Source organism: Choloepus didactylus, chromosome 4, assembly GCF_015220235.1.
Source record: "Choloepus didactylus isolate mChoDid1 chromosome 4, mChoDid1.pri, whole genome shotgun sequence".
Taxonomy (NCBI): domain Eukaryota; kingdom Metazoa; phylum Chordata; class Mammalia; order Pilosa; family Megalonychidae; genus Choloepus; species Choloepus didactylus.
Genome location: NC_051310.1, coordinates 98042688 through 98055923, shown reverse-complemented (window position 1 = coordinate 98055923; position 13236 = coordinate 98042688). Strand labels below are relative to the sequence as shown.

Genomic DNA, 13236 nt, shown 5'->3' with positions numbered 1-13236 from the left:
ACGCCCAGTTTTGTGGTGTGTGCCTATTATTTGAAGCACTTCCGTCACACTGGGTTGTCTGGGGCAGCTCTGGGCTATGGGGCTGGCGATGGGCAGGAGTGTTTCCTGTCCACCAGGATGATGGCTGTGAGTGGACACCCCCCTTTTCTTGGGAAGTTGTGGTGTTTAGTGAATTTTCTCAGCCACTGGATTATTGCCTTTTGTCTCAGAGCTCTCTCAGTTCTGCTCTTATCTTGACCTGCCCAAATTGCAAGTCTTTGAGGCTTTCTGTATTGGGCTTCTTAGAGTAATTGTTTTAGAAAAAGAAAAAAGGATTAAAAAAAAAAAAAAAAAAGGGCCCTACTCACAGATCTAATGGGCTATTGAAATGCTAAGAGACAAAGCAATTAGGGCCATTAAGGAAAGGTCCACAGGGCAGAGAGATCAGCTTTTCTTTGGGATTTGCATATGAGCCTCAGGGCCTGAGCTCTGCCCTTCCCCTTTCTATGTTCACCAGAACTCCAAAAATCCTCCGCTTTTATTTTGGAGTTTTATGTGTTGTTTTTTTCTATGCCTGTCTTCTCTCTGCCTGGCTGGCTGCTCTCAGATTCTCTGGTGTTTGGTCTCAGTCTATCTGTGGTTGGAGTTTGGATCAGTAGAATGAGTTTCTGATAAGGGCTGCCACTGCAGTTCTCCCTTCTCCTTCCCGGAGCTGACAGCCCCTCCTCCCACGGGACTGAGCCTGGCAGGGAGGGGCGCGGGTCCCCTGGCCACAAAAACTTACAGATTTTGCTGATCTCAGCAGTTCCACATTTTCATGAGTGTTGTATGAAGTATGCCCAAAGTCAAATTGCTCTGAGGTATCCAGTCCACGCAGTTCGTGGCTTTCTACCTACTTTCCTGGAGAAGTAACTAAAACATACAGCTCACCAGTCTGCCATCTTGCCCCAGGAAGCTCAATAGTTATTGATGAATGAGAAGTTTGTGGGGAGAGGGCCATTCTGGGCAAAGGAAATATGGCGCATGTAGGAAGAAACAAGTGGATGGATTTTACTGCAGCATGATTGTCAGTGGGGGTGGGGAACAAGTGTCAAGAGGCCAAAAGAGACAGGAAGGTGGAATTAGATATACAGAGGTTCTTTCCAAAGACTCAACCCTTATTAATTTATAAATTGTGTGTGTGTGTGTGTGTGTGCTTGCTAACTTGGTTTCTGCATTTGTTTTTGTTAATGGTTTCCTCCTACTTTAATTTTCCCCCCACTTTGTAGTGGACGTCTATGAAATGTTCTCCCGGCCTTGGCGTCCTTCCTCTTGGGAACAGTCTCCCAGTTCTTTAGAGAACTGTTTGTTCCCTGGCTCCATCCCAGGGTTCCACCAGCAGCTGTTTTCTTCTCACATGACCTGCTTTCCTGTCCCATGCTGGACAGCCGTGGTCTTCTGATCCTTGGCCACTGTTGGCCCTACCCCTTACCCTTCCCTGAGATGTCCTTAAATCTGAAATAGACAAAGAAAGAGAGTTCCTTTCTGGTCATGGGGGCTCAAGATGTGAAACTCCACCCATGAGGAGTTATTTTCTTTTACCACATGGAGAAAGGTTCTGTGCAGTGAGAGAGAATGACACACAAAGAGAAGGAGAGGGGAAATGTACAGTGGGTCCCAGTGGAGTTCAGACCCCTTCTTCCAGTTCTCCTGAGGTCTAACTGTATCCCTGGCTTTCTGCGTTTTGGTTGTTAATCCTTTCTTTGGAACACATTGGTACCTTTAGTATCTTACCAGTAAGCTCGCTAGTTCGAGCTCAAGCTAATTTGAGTTGGGGTGCTTTCATGTACAAAAAAATGAATCCTTATTAGTTGACCCTGAGATTCTCGAGCTGAATGCTGAGTTCACTTATTTTCATTCTTTCTTATTTAATAATCAAGTATTTGCAGCTGTGAGTTTTTCTCTGGGTATATCTTTTTACACAAACAGTCATCATTATGTTCTTTTCCAAATTGTCAGTTTCTGTGGTTTTGAATTCCTTTTTAATTTTTAAAAAATTTGTGCCATCTCATCCTCATCTATTGAACCTTACCCTCTTATAATAACAAACACTAGCATTATACCAATCAGTGCCAGATAATGTTTAAAAATGTGAAGTCATTTAATTCTCACATACACCCTATGAAATAAGCACTATTATTATCTCTTTTTCATCAACGAGGAAACCACAACGCAAAGAGTTTAACTCACACAGTGAGTAAACAGCATTGCTGAGAATTGAGGCTGTGATCTGTGAGCAGTTTAGCAGCTAAACTGTTACATTCTGATTCCTCTATATGTGGAGAAAGCCATCCAGATGTTACCAGCAACTGACAATGCCAGAGAACCCAGCAGAAGGGTCAGCGACAGCAAGCATGTTTCTCCAATACCTAAAGAAGCTGAGGCCTCTGGACATTGGCTTCTTTTTTGCAAGAGAGCAATTCCCAAGAGGCAGCTATCTCCAGAGAGGAAGATTATGCTTGTAGCATTATGGTTCAATCATTGTCCCCAAATCCACTCAATCATAGCCACATGTCTTCCTGTTGGATCTGGGGTGATTTGGCCCCATGCTTAGAGGAAGAGTTGGGAAAGGGAGGTGGAGCTGAGTCTTACAGTCTTACAATATGACCAAGTGCAAACAACAATCCTCTAATAAAAAAATTTTACATTTATCCATTGTTGGTGTTTATTTGATCTACCAAAACCTGGAAAAAGTTGGTTAGAGTCTCCACAGCCATTGTGATTTTTGTTGGTTTCTTCTTCAATTTCTAGTAGTTTTTGTTTTATACATTTTAACACCATGTTACTTGGTTTTAATTCTGCAAAGTTCATGGATGGTATATTTTCACTGGAGATATGTTTATGTCTGTTATATGTTCACTTTAAATTGCTCCTTTTTCAATTGTTCATTTGAGCCAAATGAGCTTTAACCTTGACAAACTAATGGTATCTCCTGGGCTTAAATAATCTCTGTCAAATAGTTCAGACTTTCAGGTGAAAGTGCAGTTGTTCCAATGTCCCCATCCTCGTTCGTTCCTGCTCCTCTTTGAGATGGTGTCCAGTGGAGAACCAGGGAGCCTTAGATGCTTGCTCATTTTTCTGAGTGGCTGGGCTGGGCAGGTCATTTGGCTAGTGACTGTTAAAGAATTTTTTTTTTTTTGAGTCTGTAAATTCATTGAGTAAAAATGAAATCAATGTCAGACATACTAAATTCAGTTTGGTTCAAATTTAGCTGATGTCCATTTACAGCAGGGAAGAATTGGGGCAAGGAGGAGACATGGTGAAGCACGCAAGAGGAGACTGAACAAAACAATCTCCAGTTAGTTGTACAGGCAGGCACCACACAGTCAAGGTGAGTCATTTAGCAGAGGCTGGGGGACTTGACATTTAATAAGCAGGGATAAAACCAAGAGCTTTCAGGAGAGCAGAGGACATTTAGAGGACAAACTGCGGTAGGACTTGTGGGAGAACAGTAGTCAGTGCAGACCTAGCTGGTTCACTTGGAGAGCATGGCGATCTGGCCGTAGCCCTTGGGTGGTGTGACCCACTCCCAGGCATGCTTTCCACAGTAGTTTTGATCCTCTACAAAGACATGGCCCTTCTATTTCAGTGAGTGTCACAACTGGTGCACACATAACACTCTGGGTGGTGGGCTGGTCCTGCAGTTTACAAAAATGCTGACAATGCCAGTGCATTTGTCACACTCAGGCAACTTCAGGGCCTTTCCAATCAATGCAGTACTTTGGTGACTGGAGCCTTAACACTTCTGAATCTTGAGGGCTTGTTGGGATCACCTTTCTTCTCAGACTCCAAATTTCCTGCAAACCCAGGAATGAAGTGGACTGCTTTGGGGACTCATTTGATTCCTGTTTCTCCTAAAGCATCTTGTAAAATTCAGATTCTTTGTTTACGATGAGGCCACTTGGAGACTAAGTATGATCTAAGGGTCTGCTATTAGACCTTTCCCTGCTGACTCTGTGCCAGTTTGGATGTATTATGTCCCCCAAAACTCCATTACCTCTGATGCAATCTTGTGTAGGCAGATGTATTAGTGTTGATTAGATGTAATTCTTGGAGTGTTTCCATGGAGATGCTATTCACCCAACTGTGGGTGATGATGCTGATTAGATAATTTCCATGGAGGCGTGGCCCTGCCCATTCAGCATGGGCCTTGATTAGTTTACTGGAGCACTATATAAGCTAAGACAGAAGGAGCAGGCTTGCTACAGCCAAGCGGGACACTTTGAATAACATATAGGAGCTGAGAGAGGAGCTGCAGCTTACAGAGACATTTTGGAGTTGGCCTTTAAAAGCAGACTTTTGCTCTGGAGAAGCTAAGAGAGGACAAATGCCCCAAGAGCAACTAAGAGTGATATTTTTGAGGAACTGCGGCCTAGAGAGGAATGGAAACCAGAACTTTGGAGCAGATGCCAGCCATGTGCCTTCCCAGCTAACAGGTTTTCCGGACGCCAGTGGCCATCCTCCAGTGAGGGTACCTGATTATTGATGCATTACATTGGACACTTTATGGCCTTAAGACTGTAACTTTGTGACCAAATAAAACCCTTTTATAAAAGCTAATCCATTTCAGGTGTTTTGTGAAAAGGCCGCATTAACAAACCAGAACAGACTCCAACATGTTGTTGAAGTTGGAGATGTTTACAGAAGTCACAGAGTCAGCAGGGAGAGCACTGGAGGGGCGAGGCAGTAAAGGGCATGGCCCTACTGTTGGGGCACTTCCTATGTGCAGGGCTTCTGGGTTCAGAAGCTAAATTCATCTTGTTTGGATGACTTTCCCTTCCTCTGTCACCAGAGGAGACCAGATTTTATGTTCATATCTGGCTACCATGAGAGTCATATTGTCTGTGCAACCCTTGATTTTGTTCTGAGCTTCCAAGCGTGTCATGTTGTTAGCTAGTACGTTCCCCATCGATGGCTATGATTACATCTCTGATACATAAAATAGTTAAACCAGCCTTGCTTCCTGGAGTGATCTCACCAGGAAATGGCGTAAGGCTACTCTAAGTCCTTGCCCCCAATGTGTTGGAAACCCCATGGTCCCAGGCCCTGGATGACTATCTGCTGGGTGGTCATGGTGTGGTGGCAGTGGGCAGCGACATGTGGGGACAGATGTGGCATGGTGTGCTGGCCTCTCTGGGAAGCTGTTGGCAAAAGAGGGCCACCTAGGTATCTTTAGTAGAACTCGCACTGGGAGTGGAAATCTGGCCCTGGTTTTTGGTGTTTATTTATTCAGTCCTGCCCACTGAGGCCTCTTAGTCCTCACCCAAGCATCCTACTCTAGACCTTTTGGATACCTTCATGTCCTCTCGTGTGGGATTATAAGGTTTGTGAGCACAGCACACGAGGCCTTGGGGAGCTAGGAGTACCACAGCAAGCCCAGGCTCTGGACACGTCCCTCGATCCCTGGAGAACCACCTTGTGTGGTTGTCTCCTCCTAGGTTTCCACATGGGGAGCAACCAAAACCCCCTCTGCCTTCCCTGGGACTTGGGCCCAGAAAACAGAAGTCAGAATATATGGTTCTGACTACCTGTTTCCCCTCCTTTCCTTCTTTCTTCTTGCCACTCGCCATGAATATAAAACATGATGAGCTTCCCTTCCTATATCTCTTGGGCAGGGATTTATCACAGTTTTCTTCTTCCCTTTGTGACACCATCAGAAGAGCATTTTAAAGTCTCTACAGTGTACAGCATACATGTTACCTCATTCAATGTGATCTTCACTATAACTCAGCAGAGTATATAACATTACACCCATTTTACAGATGGGGAAATTGAGACTTAGAGAGGTTGAACTAAGTCCCAGCAGCAACAGAGTAAGTGACAGAGCAAAAGCCTGTCCCAGGGTTCTCACCTCAGAGGCCAGTGCTTATGCCTTTTCACATAAAACAAAGATCTCGTTCACTTCAGACTCTGAGTGTTAAGTAAGGACGTGATGGAGAAGGGAGGAGGGGATGCCCAGACATAAACTGTGTGGGCAGCTCTTGCCTGTGTGTAAAGCTAAGGAGGTAAGAGTGGGGATAAAAAAGACCTCTAAGCTTTTCTCATCAGTGAAGAGAAAGACGTCAGAAAGAATGAAGGAGTGAGGAAATGTAGAGAGGAGGCATATAGGACTTTAGGTCAGAGAGAAAAGGCTTGTGTTCATGATAATGGCAGTTCATTAAGTGCCCCACCACTTCCACAGCAGTTCTTGCTTCCTTTCTAGTTTTTTGCCACTTTAAAGTCAAAAGAAGATAAAAATTCCTTGGATCTTTATACATAATGCAATGGAAGTCCTTTTTCTCTGGTGTTGAGACTCAAAGAGAAATAAAGCAGAGTTGGGGTGATTTCCTACCACCACCAAGTTAAACAAGAGAAGCAAAAAACAAACAAACAAAAAAGAAAAACAAGGCTCTGGGGCCCTGGTATTTTCAGCTGGCAAACCCTGGCCATTTGTGGGAATACTTTGTCCAGAACTGTGTGTTATGGACCCAGTCAGTCTGCATTAATTTTTTTTTTTAAATGCAAATCTCTGCTTCAAATTCAACAGCCTGCACTGGAATTTAAAAGAGTTCTAGGTTGTTTAAAGGTTGAGTGGAATTCCTGAGCTGTTAACTGGTCACAGTCTACTAACGCTCACAATTAGCATGAGACCACTGTATTGTGCAAACGCCACTCAGTATTCAACAATGACTAACCGCTCCATTTCAGACTGTTTACTTAAGCGGAGCTTTCATACACAATCGATATTTCTGGGTATTTAACCTATTTAATTCCACGAGACAAGGCAGAGAAGGTAAGGGCCCAAATCACCCATACCCCATCCCTTCTCACCCCTCTTACCCCCTTGGCCACCAAATCCCAGCACTGTGGGCAACCCCTTCCTAAACCTTGTCCCGCTATCGAGCTGTGTCATTTTGGGAAACTCGCTTCTCTACCCTTAGCCTGAGTTTCCTTATCTGCAAACTCTGGGGGCTGAACTGGGCAATGTCAAAAGGTCCTTTCACCTCTGATATGCATATATTGGGAGCGAAGATAAAATGTCTCCTTCTTTGTTAAAATTCAGACATATTTATTATTTACTAAAAACCGCAGCATGACCGACTTCAAGCAGACTATGGAATGTGTCCTAACCTCCAACAGCTGTTCACATTGGCCTGTCTTTTATTGCAATGGACAAGTGCAAGAAGAAGGCTTGTGCAAGATCCACTACTAAAGATACTTGAAGAGCAATATTTAGAAAAATAGGCAGAAGGCGAGAGCACAGTAAGAAAGTAAAACTTGTCAAAACTTTGGCATTATCTTCAAACAAATATGTATAGTTATAGATGTGGATGTGGTGTGTGTATATATATATATATTGCATATATATGTAAATGTCATTACAATTTTATTTTTTTAGAGAAAATATTAGAAATACATTTGTTTGGAGATAATACCAAGATAAGCTGCTTGTAGTGGCTAAAATGTTTGCTAAACTGATATGCAAAAGCCAAGGAGAGGAACTTGCTTTCTCCTAAGAGGTGTAGAGTTGGAGAACGGAAAGAACATGGCAGGATGTGGTGGCAGGGGGAGGACAGTAAGGCTGGACATTGTATATGTAGAATAGCCACCAGAGACAGAACTGTCTGTGGGGAGCAGGGCCAAGAAGGGACTCTGGAAAGCAGACATATCTAAGACGGATTTTCACCTCATTTGATGTGAAGCGAGCAAGGTGAATTTTTTCTTGCACTTACCTTAAGAAAACTTCAGTCAAGTTATACTGTGTATTAATCAAGTATGTGGGGTAATTAATTGAATATTTGAGTGTGTTGTCCTTTGGGATATGTAGAAAAGAAGCTGAGTTCTCATTTGGCTTGAAGTTGGGGAAATCAGGGACAGTCTACTTTGAGAGAAGGAAGTGGGTCACAGCTCATATCTGGATTGAACTCTTTATTTCTCTCTTATCTCTATCAGGGCCTGGCGTTTCCTGTGGCCAGAACATACTTTGGATATAGGCTTTATTCTTCATTTGAAATGTCTTCTCTTTTTCACTTCTGCACATCCAACTCGTTTCTTCAAAGCCTAGTTTTTATTTTTCCTCACCACTCTACCTCTTCTCTGCCCTTATTCATTCAGCAGTGACCACAAGCTGGAAATGCTCATTTCAGGGGTTTTATTCTGTGTCCCCAAGGCAGCTGTGTGCTTCTGGAGTACAGATACCTTATTTTATCCTCTCCATCCCTTCCCCAGACTAGAAACCCCAGGAGAGCAGAGACCCTGTGACTTTCTTTCTAAGGTATGCCCAACATTTAGCTTTGTGTGTGCCACAGAGCTGACATTCAACATTTGTTGAATCATTATGCACCTATTAGTCAATATGTAGTGACAAAACTCCTGAAATAATACACTTATTTGAAAATATACCCCAAGCATTGTTTCTCTACCCCTGAACAACTGCTTCTTTGGAAGGATTTAAGGTAGTCTGATGTCTGCAAACATGTCTATATTTCAGGGCCACCTTGTCCTTCTGGGCCCCCACCATGTGATGCACTTATTCTTTCATCTAACTTTCACCAGGCACCCACTAGGGTGACATTTTCTTCCTAAAAGCCATGGTCTCCCACAGGGATCCTAGAGTCTGAGAAACAATCCTTTCATGCTCTCTGCAGCCTAACTTCACCAGCATATGTAGACTGAACCATTTTAAAAAATCTTTTTTAAGTTCTCCATTTGGTCGTATAAATAAGCCTCTTGCAACAACCCCAGGTAATAACCAATGACAGTCATCTTGGCCAGAAGGGCAGCAGAGGTCAGCGCCTTCCTCAAAGCCAAGTCATTCACAATTTCCTGGGACCTGATGCCTCTGCCTGCATCTGTTTACTGACCGCACCGGAAGCTATGTGTCGCGGTGGCCTTGAAGGTGCCCGTTGCCTTAAGAATCTCTGGGTGCTGGGCGTCCTCCCTTCGGCATCGAGACCTCGGCTCTGGCCCCGGGAGCCGCGCAGCGCGGCCCTGGCATGCTAAGTGGGCAGCACTGGGGCGCCTTTGTTTCTCGCGCCCATCTCTAAGGACCCCACTTCCCTCTGAATCTTAATGGGCTTCTCTCTCACCGGCTCCGCCTTGGACCCCTGGCCTGGGAACGGCGCCCCTCGGTACTAGGCGATGCGTCCAGGGACACCTGGGGAGTGGGTGTGGTGGGCAAACCAAGACTAAACGGGTTAAGGCAGGGGGTGCGCCTGAGGTCTCCAGACTGGTCAGGCCCAAGCGCCCGCGTGGGCTCGAGGGGGCGGTCGCACGCCTGCCTCCCCCGGCCAGTGAGGGCGCCCCCTCCAGCCAGCTGCCCTAATCTTCGGGGGTCCCGCGGCCTGCAGCCCAAGTCTCGCGGTGCTACGGCTCGGATTGGAGAGCCGGGGCCCGGCTTCCAGCGGCGCGGACGGCGCTCCCCTCCGCGCGACAAAGGCTGAACCGGGAGGAGGAGGAGGCCGGGGAGGAGGAGGAGATAAAGGCGGGGGTGACGAGCGGCCGCGGCGGCGAGGAGAGCGGGAGGGAGCGCCGCACTCGCCCGCCCGCGTCGTCCTTTGTGTAGCGGCGGCGGCGGCGGCGGCGGCGGCGGCGCCTGAGCTTGCTCCGGCCGCTCCTGGCCCCGGGGGGCGCCCGGCTGCGCGCCGCCCGTCCCCGCCCTCCCGCCCGGCGCGCGCCGATCCTCCCCGAGCAAGATGGCAACCCCGGCGGCGGTCAACCCTCCGGGTGAGTAGCGGCTGCGGGCCCTGTCCTGGGACCCGAGCGAGTCAGGCGGGGCAGGCACCCCGGGGACGCGGAGCCGGGCGCTCAGCCCCCCGCAGGGGTTGGGGGAGCGGCTGTCACTCCGCGCTGCAGGCTCAGCATCAGCGCCAGCAGCAAGGCATCTTCATCCCTATCTGATCCGAGCCGGGATGCGCCGGCCTGGACTCGCGGGGGGCAGGACGCCTGGCCCCGCATCCTCGGCAACCAGAAGGACCCGCCCGGGATCCCCTCAAGGTCCGACAAAAAAAAACACTTTGCCTTCCGCATCCCACGCATTTTTCTCTTCCGGCACCGGCAGGTGTGGTGGCATCACGGCCATCAGGCGGTGCCGGCTGGTGGTCGGGTGCCGCGGTGGCGGAGGGAAAAGTTTGGAGCTAGGATTCAACAGGGTAGAACTCCGGATATTCTTCCCTGCCCGCCCCGCCCCCCAAGCGCTAGTCCTCTGTGCCCTTTGCAACTGGATGCCGAGTATCCTAAACATTAACGGGCGCAGCCTGTAGTAACAGCGTGGAGCGTCTCCAGACCTGCCCAAGTCACATTCTCTGCCGTCTGGGGCTGAGCTGCCCTCAAGGTGCAGTCTGTGACCTCTGTGCTCATTTGGGTAGTTTGCAAATGAAAAGAGTTCATAATCACTTGGGAATATTTACCTGTGTTTTGGAATCATAGAAAGGAGATTTGGTTTTATTAGGGAAAATTACCTACCTGGTGTGTAGGGCTGCCTACAGGGTGCCCGAGAACGGGAAGGGGGACACCTGGTCTGGCTGCCGCAAAGTTGTGAGTGTTGTGCAGTGACTGCTGTGGGCATGGCACGGGTGCTAGGCCCAGAGGAGGATGCAGGAATTGGACAGGGGCCAGTCCTCAGGGAATACCCCTACTGGAGGATCCCGGGGGGTGGGGGGAGGGCCGTGAACACCCGCGGTGCCTAGCAAAGAAAAGTCATCAGAGAGTTGGGAATGAAGGATCCTTTCCATCCACACTGGTCAGGGAAGGGTTTTTGCAGATTGGACATTTAAGCCGGACCTTGGTGAACAGGGAGGTTTGACTATTCAGAGTCCGGGGCTGCAGCAGGCAGAAGGGTGGCATAAGGCTCTAAGTATGCCTCTGGGTGGGTGAGCAGTCAGTGCACTGAGGACGTAAGAGGGAGCAGCAGGATTTAACGCTGAGTTGTTCGGAGGTGGCCAGGCCTTAGAGTGCTTTGAAAGACAGGTTAAGGAGTGTGGACTCTCTCTTTCCACATGAACAAGAAAGTCACATGATCACTTTTCTCCTGGAAGGTTATCAGCCATAAGTAGGTATCATAGAAAGGAGGAAACAAGACTGGGTGCAGGGAGGTCAGGCTGAAATGAGGCAGGTGCTGGGGAGGTCGGAGTCAGCAGTGGGGCCTGGAACAGAGAGGAAGGAAAGAACCGCTGGGCAGGTAGAGGAGTTCACACCTGGCGACTGACTGGATATGGGGTCAGGGTGAAGGAGAGGGCCAAGGAGAGCAGAGGTGAGGTGGCCGTGGAGACACAGAGGTGAAGAGCCTGTGGAACTCCAAGGAAGGAGGTTCCATTAAGAAATAGAGAATCCTGTTGGAAGACCTGTCTGGAAGAATGGATAAGGAGCCTCCTGTCCCAAACACTGAGTGGGAACAGGGCTGGCTTAAAAACACAGCTGTGCCAGTTTGCTTGCAACTGAAGCCTGCAATTTCAGTCCATTCAGCTGCTTAAAAATCAATGGCGGATTGATAGATTTAAATGTTATTAAATTAGAAAAAGTAAAAGAAGTTAAATTAGTCCAGTATAGATTTATATTGGGAATCGGAATAAAATCACAGAGGCAGTTTACATAATTTGTATACTATTACATCACTGTTTAAAACCATTTTTTCCCATTACATTGTTCCGCGAGCTACATGGAATAAATGCGGGGCAGCTGCTGGGTTGCTAGTGCTGAGCACACGAATGCCAGTGTCTTGGACCCTGGGAGACTTGAATGGTGCCAGCACAGGGCATTGTTTGTAAACATCAGGCCTGCTTGACAGACGGGTAGTTATATGCCTTTGCTTGTTGACGGAGATATCAAAAATCTTGTGCCTGGTGAGACTATCTCAGTTTCCTAGGGGTGATCGCCTTTTTTCTTATCCATTATCTTTTACCAGTCACTGGCTATAACACTCAGAACTGTGAGGACATCGTGTGTTCTTGCCCTGTTTGAATCTCTAACTTCTTCTTTGGGTGAGAGGGTTTCAGTCTTGAGGGATATGGCTAAAGGTTTGAGCCAAAGAGACATTTCAGATCCTGCAGGCAATTTACAACAAAAGGAGGCATGGCAACTGAACTGGTCAACCAGAGCCTGCCCCTCCTGGACAAGAGGCATACGTTAGTTCTTTGAACTCCTTCTCTACCTGTTACCTTGCACATCTCTCTGGATGTTGTTGCTTTGCAAAGAATAAGAGCTTGGTAAACACAGGCAAATGAACTGGGAGACAACAGGATTTATTCTGCTGCCTGTTTATGCCCAGGGTACAAAGGCCACAGCCCACTGTCTCTCTGCCCCCATCCATTTGTTCCCCTTTTTTCCAGCTGACCACTGCACATCAGCAGACCCATTTGCAATTTCATTTCCCTGTGATGTCACTCTGGGATATAGGTTATGATAGATGAAGTTGCATTCTTCACACTCTCATGTTATTCAGTTGATATGAGTCAGGTTCAAATCTCTAATCTGTCCCTTCTAGGTCCCCTGTTTAGCTTTTGGGCAAGGATTCTACCAGCTACTCTGACTGAGGAGTGGCCTCTGGAGAAAGAAGGGTTTGGCGCCCATGTGTTCTCCTCCTGGCTTCTGTCTGGGTCTGGTTCCTATCGCCTGTGGCCTGTGACACCTGTCCTACCTCTGGGTTAGTTCCAGTCCCTACACTGGTTACTGGGATTGCTGTATTGTCTGGGTTTTCTCTTCTCTCTGACTAGGGACATATATTCTCTAGACGAGGGGATGGAGTCCTGGAGTCTTCTGCTCTGTGTGTGTTTGTGTGTGTGTGTATGCACATGTGTGTGTAGTATTTCACTACCTTTTTGGGTAATATTTAAGCATTTCAGATTTATATGAAGTAGTGAAGGTTTGAATTAGTTACATGCATCAAAGAGTATCTGCATCAGAAATGGTGCAATTAAAAAGGGGATTGTATTTCCAATGCCACTGTTCCATCTTAATCTTTTGTAACTTAAGCATGAGGGAATCAGGTACAAATTCAGACTAATAATCGTTAGGAATTAATCGTTATCTGGACATCCTCTGAAATGACTAAGTAATTGATAAGGTTTGCATATTTTAAAAGAATTCAAAGAAATTTAGAATTTCTACTTTTTTCCTGAAATCAATTATTAGACCCCCCTCTCCCGTTCCAGGTTTCTAGTCTTTGGCATTTTAATTTGGAATTGTTTAGTACAGGAAGATTGTCTGGGCAAATTGCCTGAGATGGATGGACATTGGGACCAG

General features: G+C 47.0%; 1 protein-coding gene and 1 pseudogene across 4 annotated transcripts in view; one reads left to right on the top strand and one right to left on the bottom strand.

Annotated features, from left to right (window-relative positions):
• Positions 1 to 3493: 3493 nt before the first annotated feature.
• LOC119532747 lies at positions 3494 to 5091 on the bottom strand (annotated as a pseudogene).
• Positions 5092 to 9015: 3924 nt separating this feature from the next.
• The window catches only part of ARNT2 (aryl hydrocarbon receptor nuclear translocator 2), a 214929-nt gene continuing 210708 nt past the window's right edge, over positions 9016 to 13236 (top strand). Inside the window, exon 1 of one of the 4 annotated variants that reach the window (XM_037833232.1) lies at positions 9016 to 9128. Coding sequence is in view for 2 of the 4 variants with exons in the window: in XM_037833235.1 (XP_037689163.1) it covers positions 9693 to 9723 (31 nt within the window). In the remaining 2 variants the exon portion in view is untranslated. Of the gene's footprint in view, positions 9129 to 9440; positions 9724 to 13236 lie in introns of those variants that run through there. The other 3 variants (XM_037833235.1, XR_005216382.1, XM_037833231.1) reach the window with 3 other exon arrangements.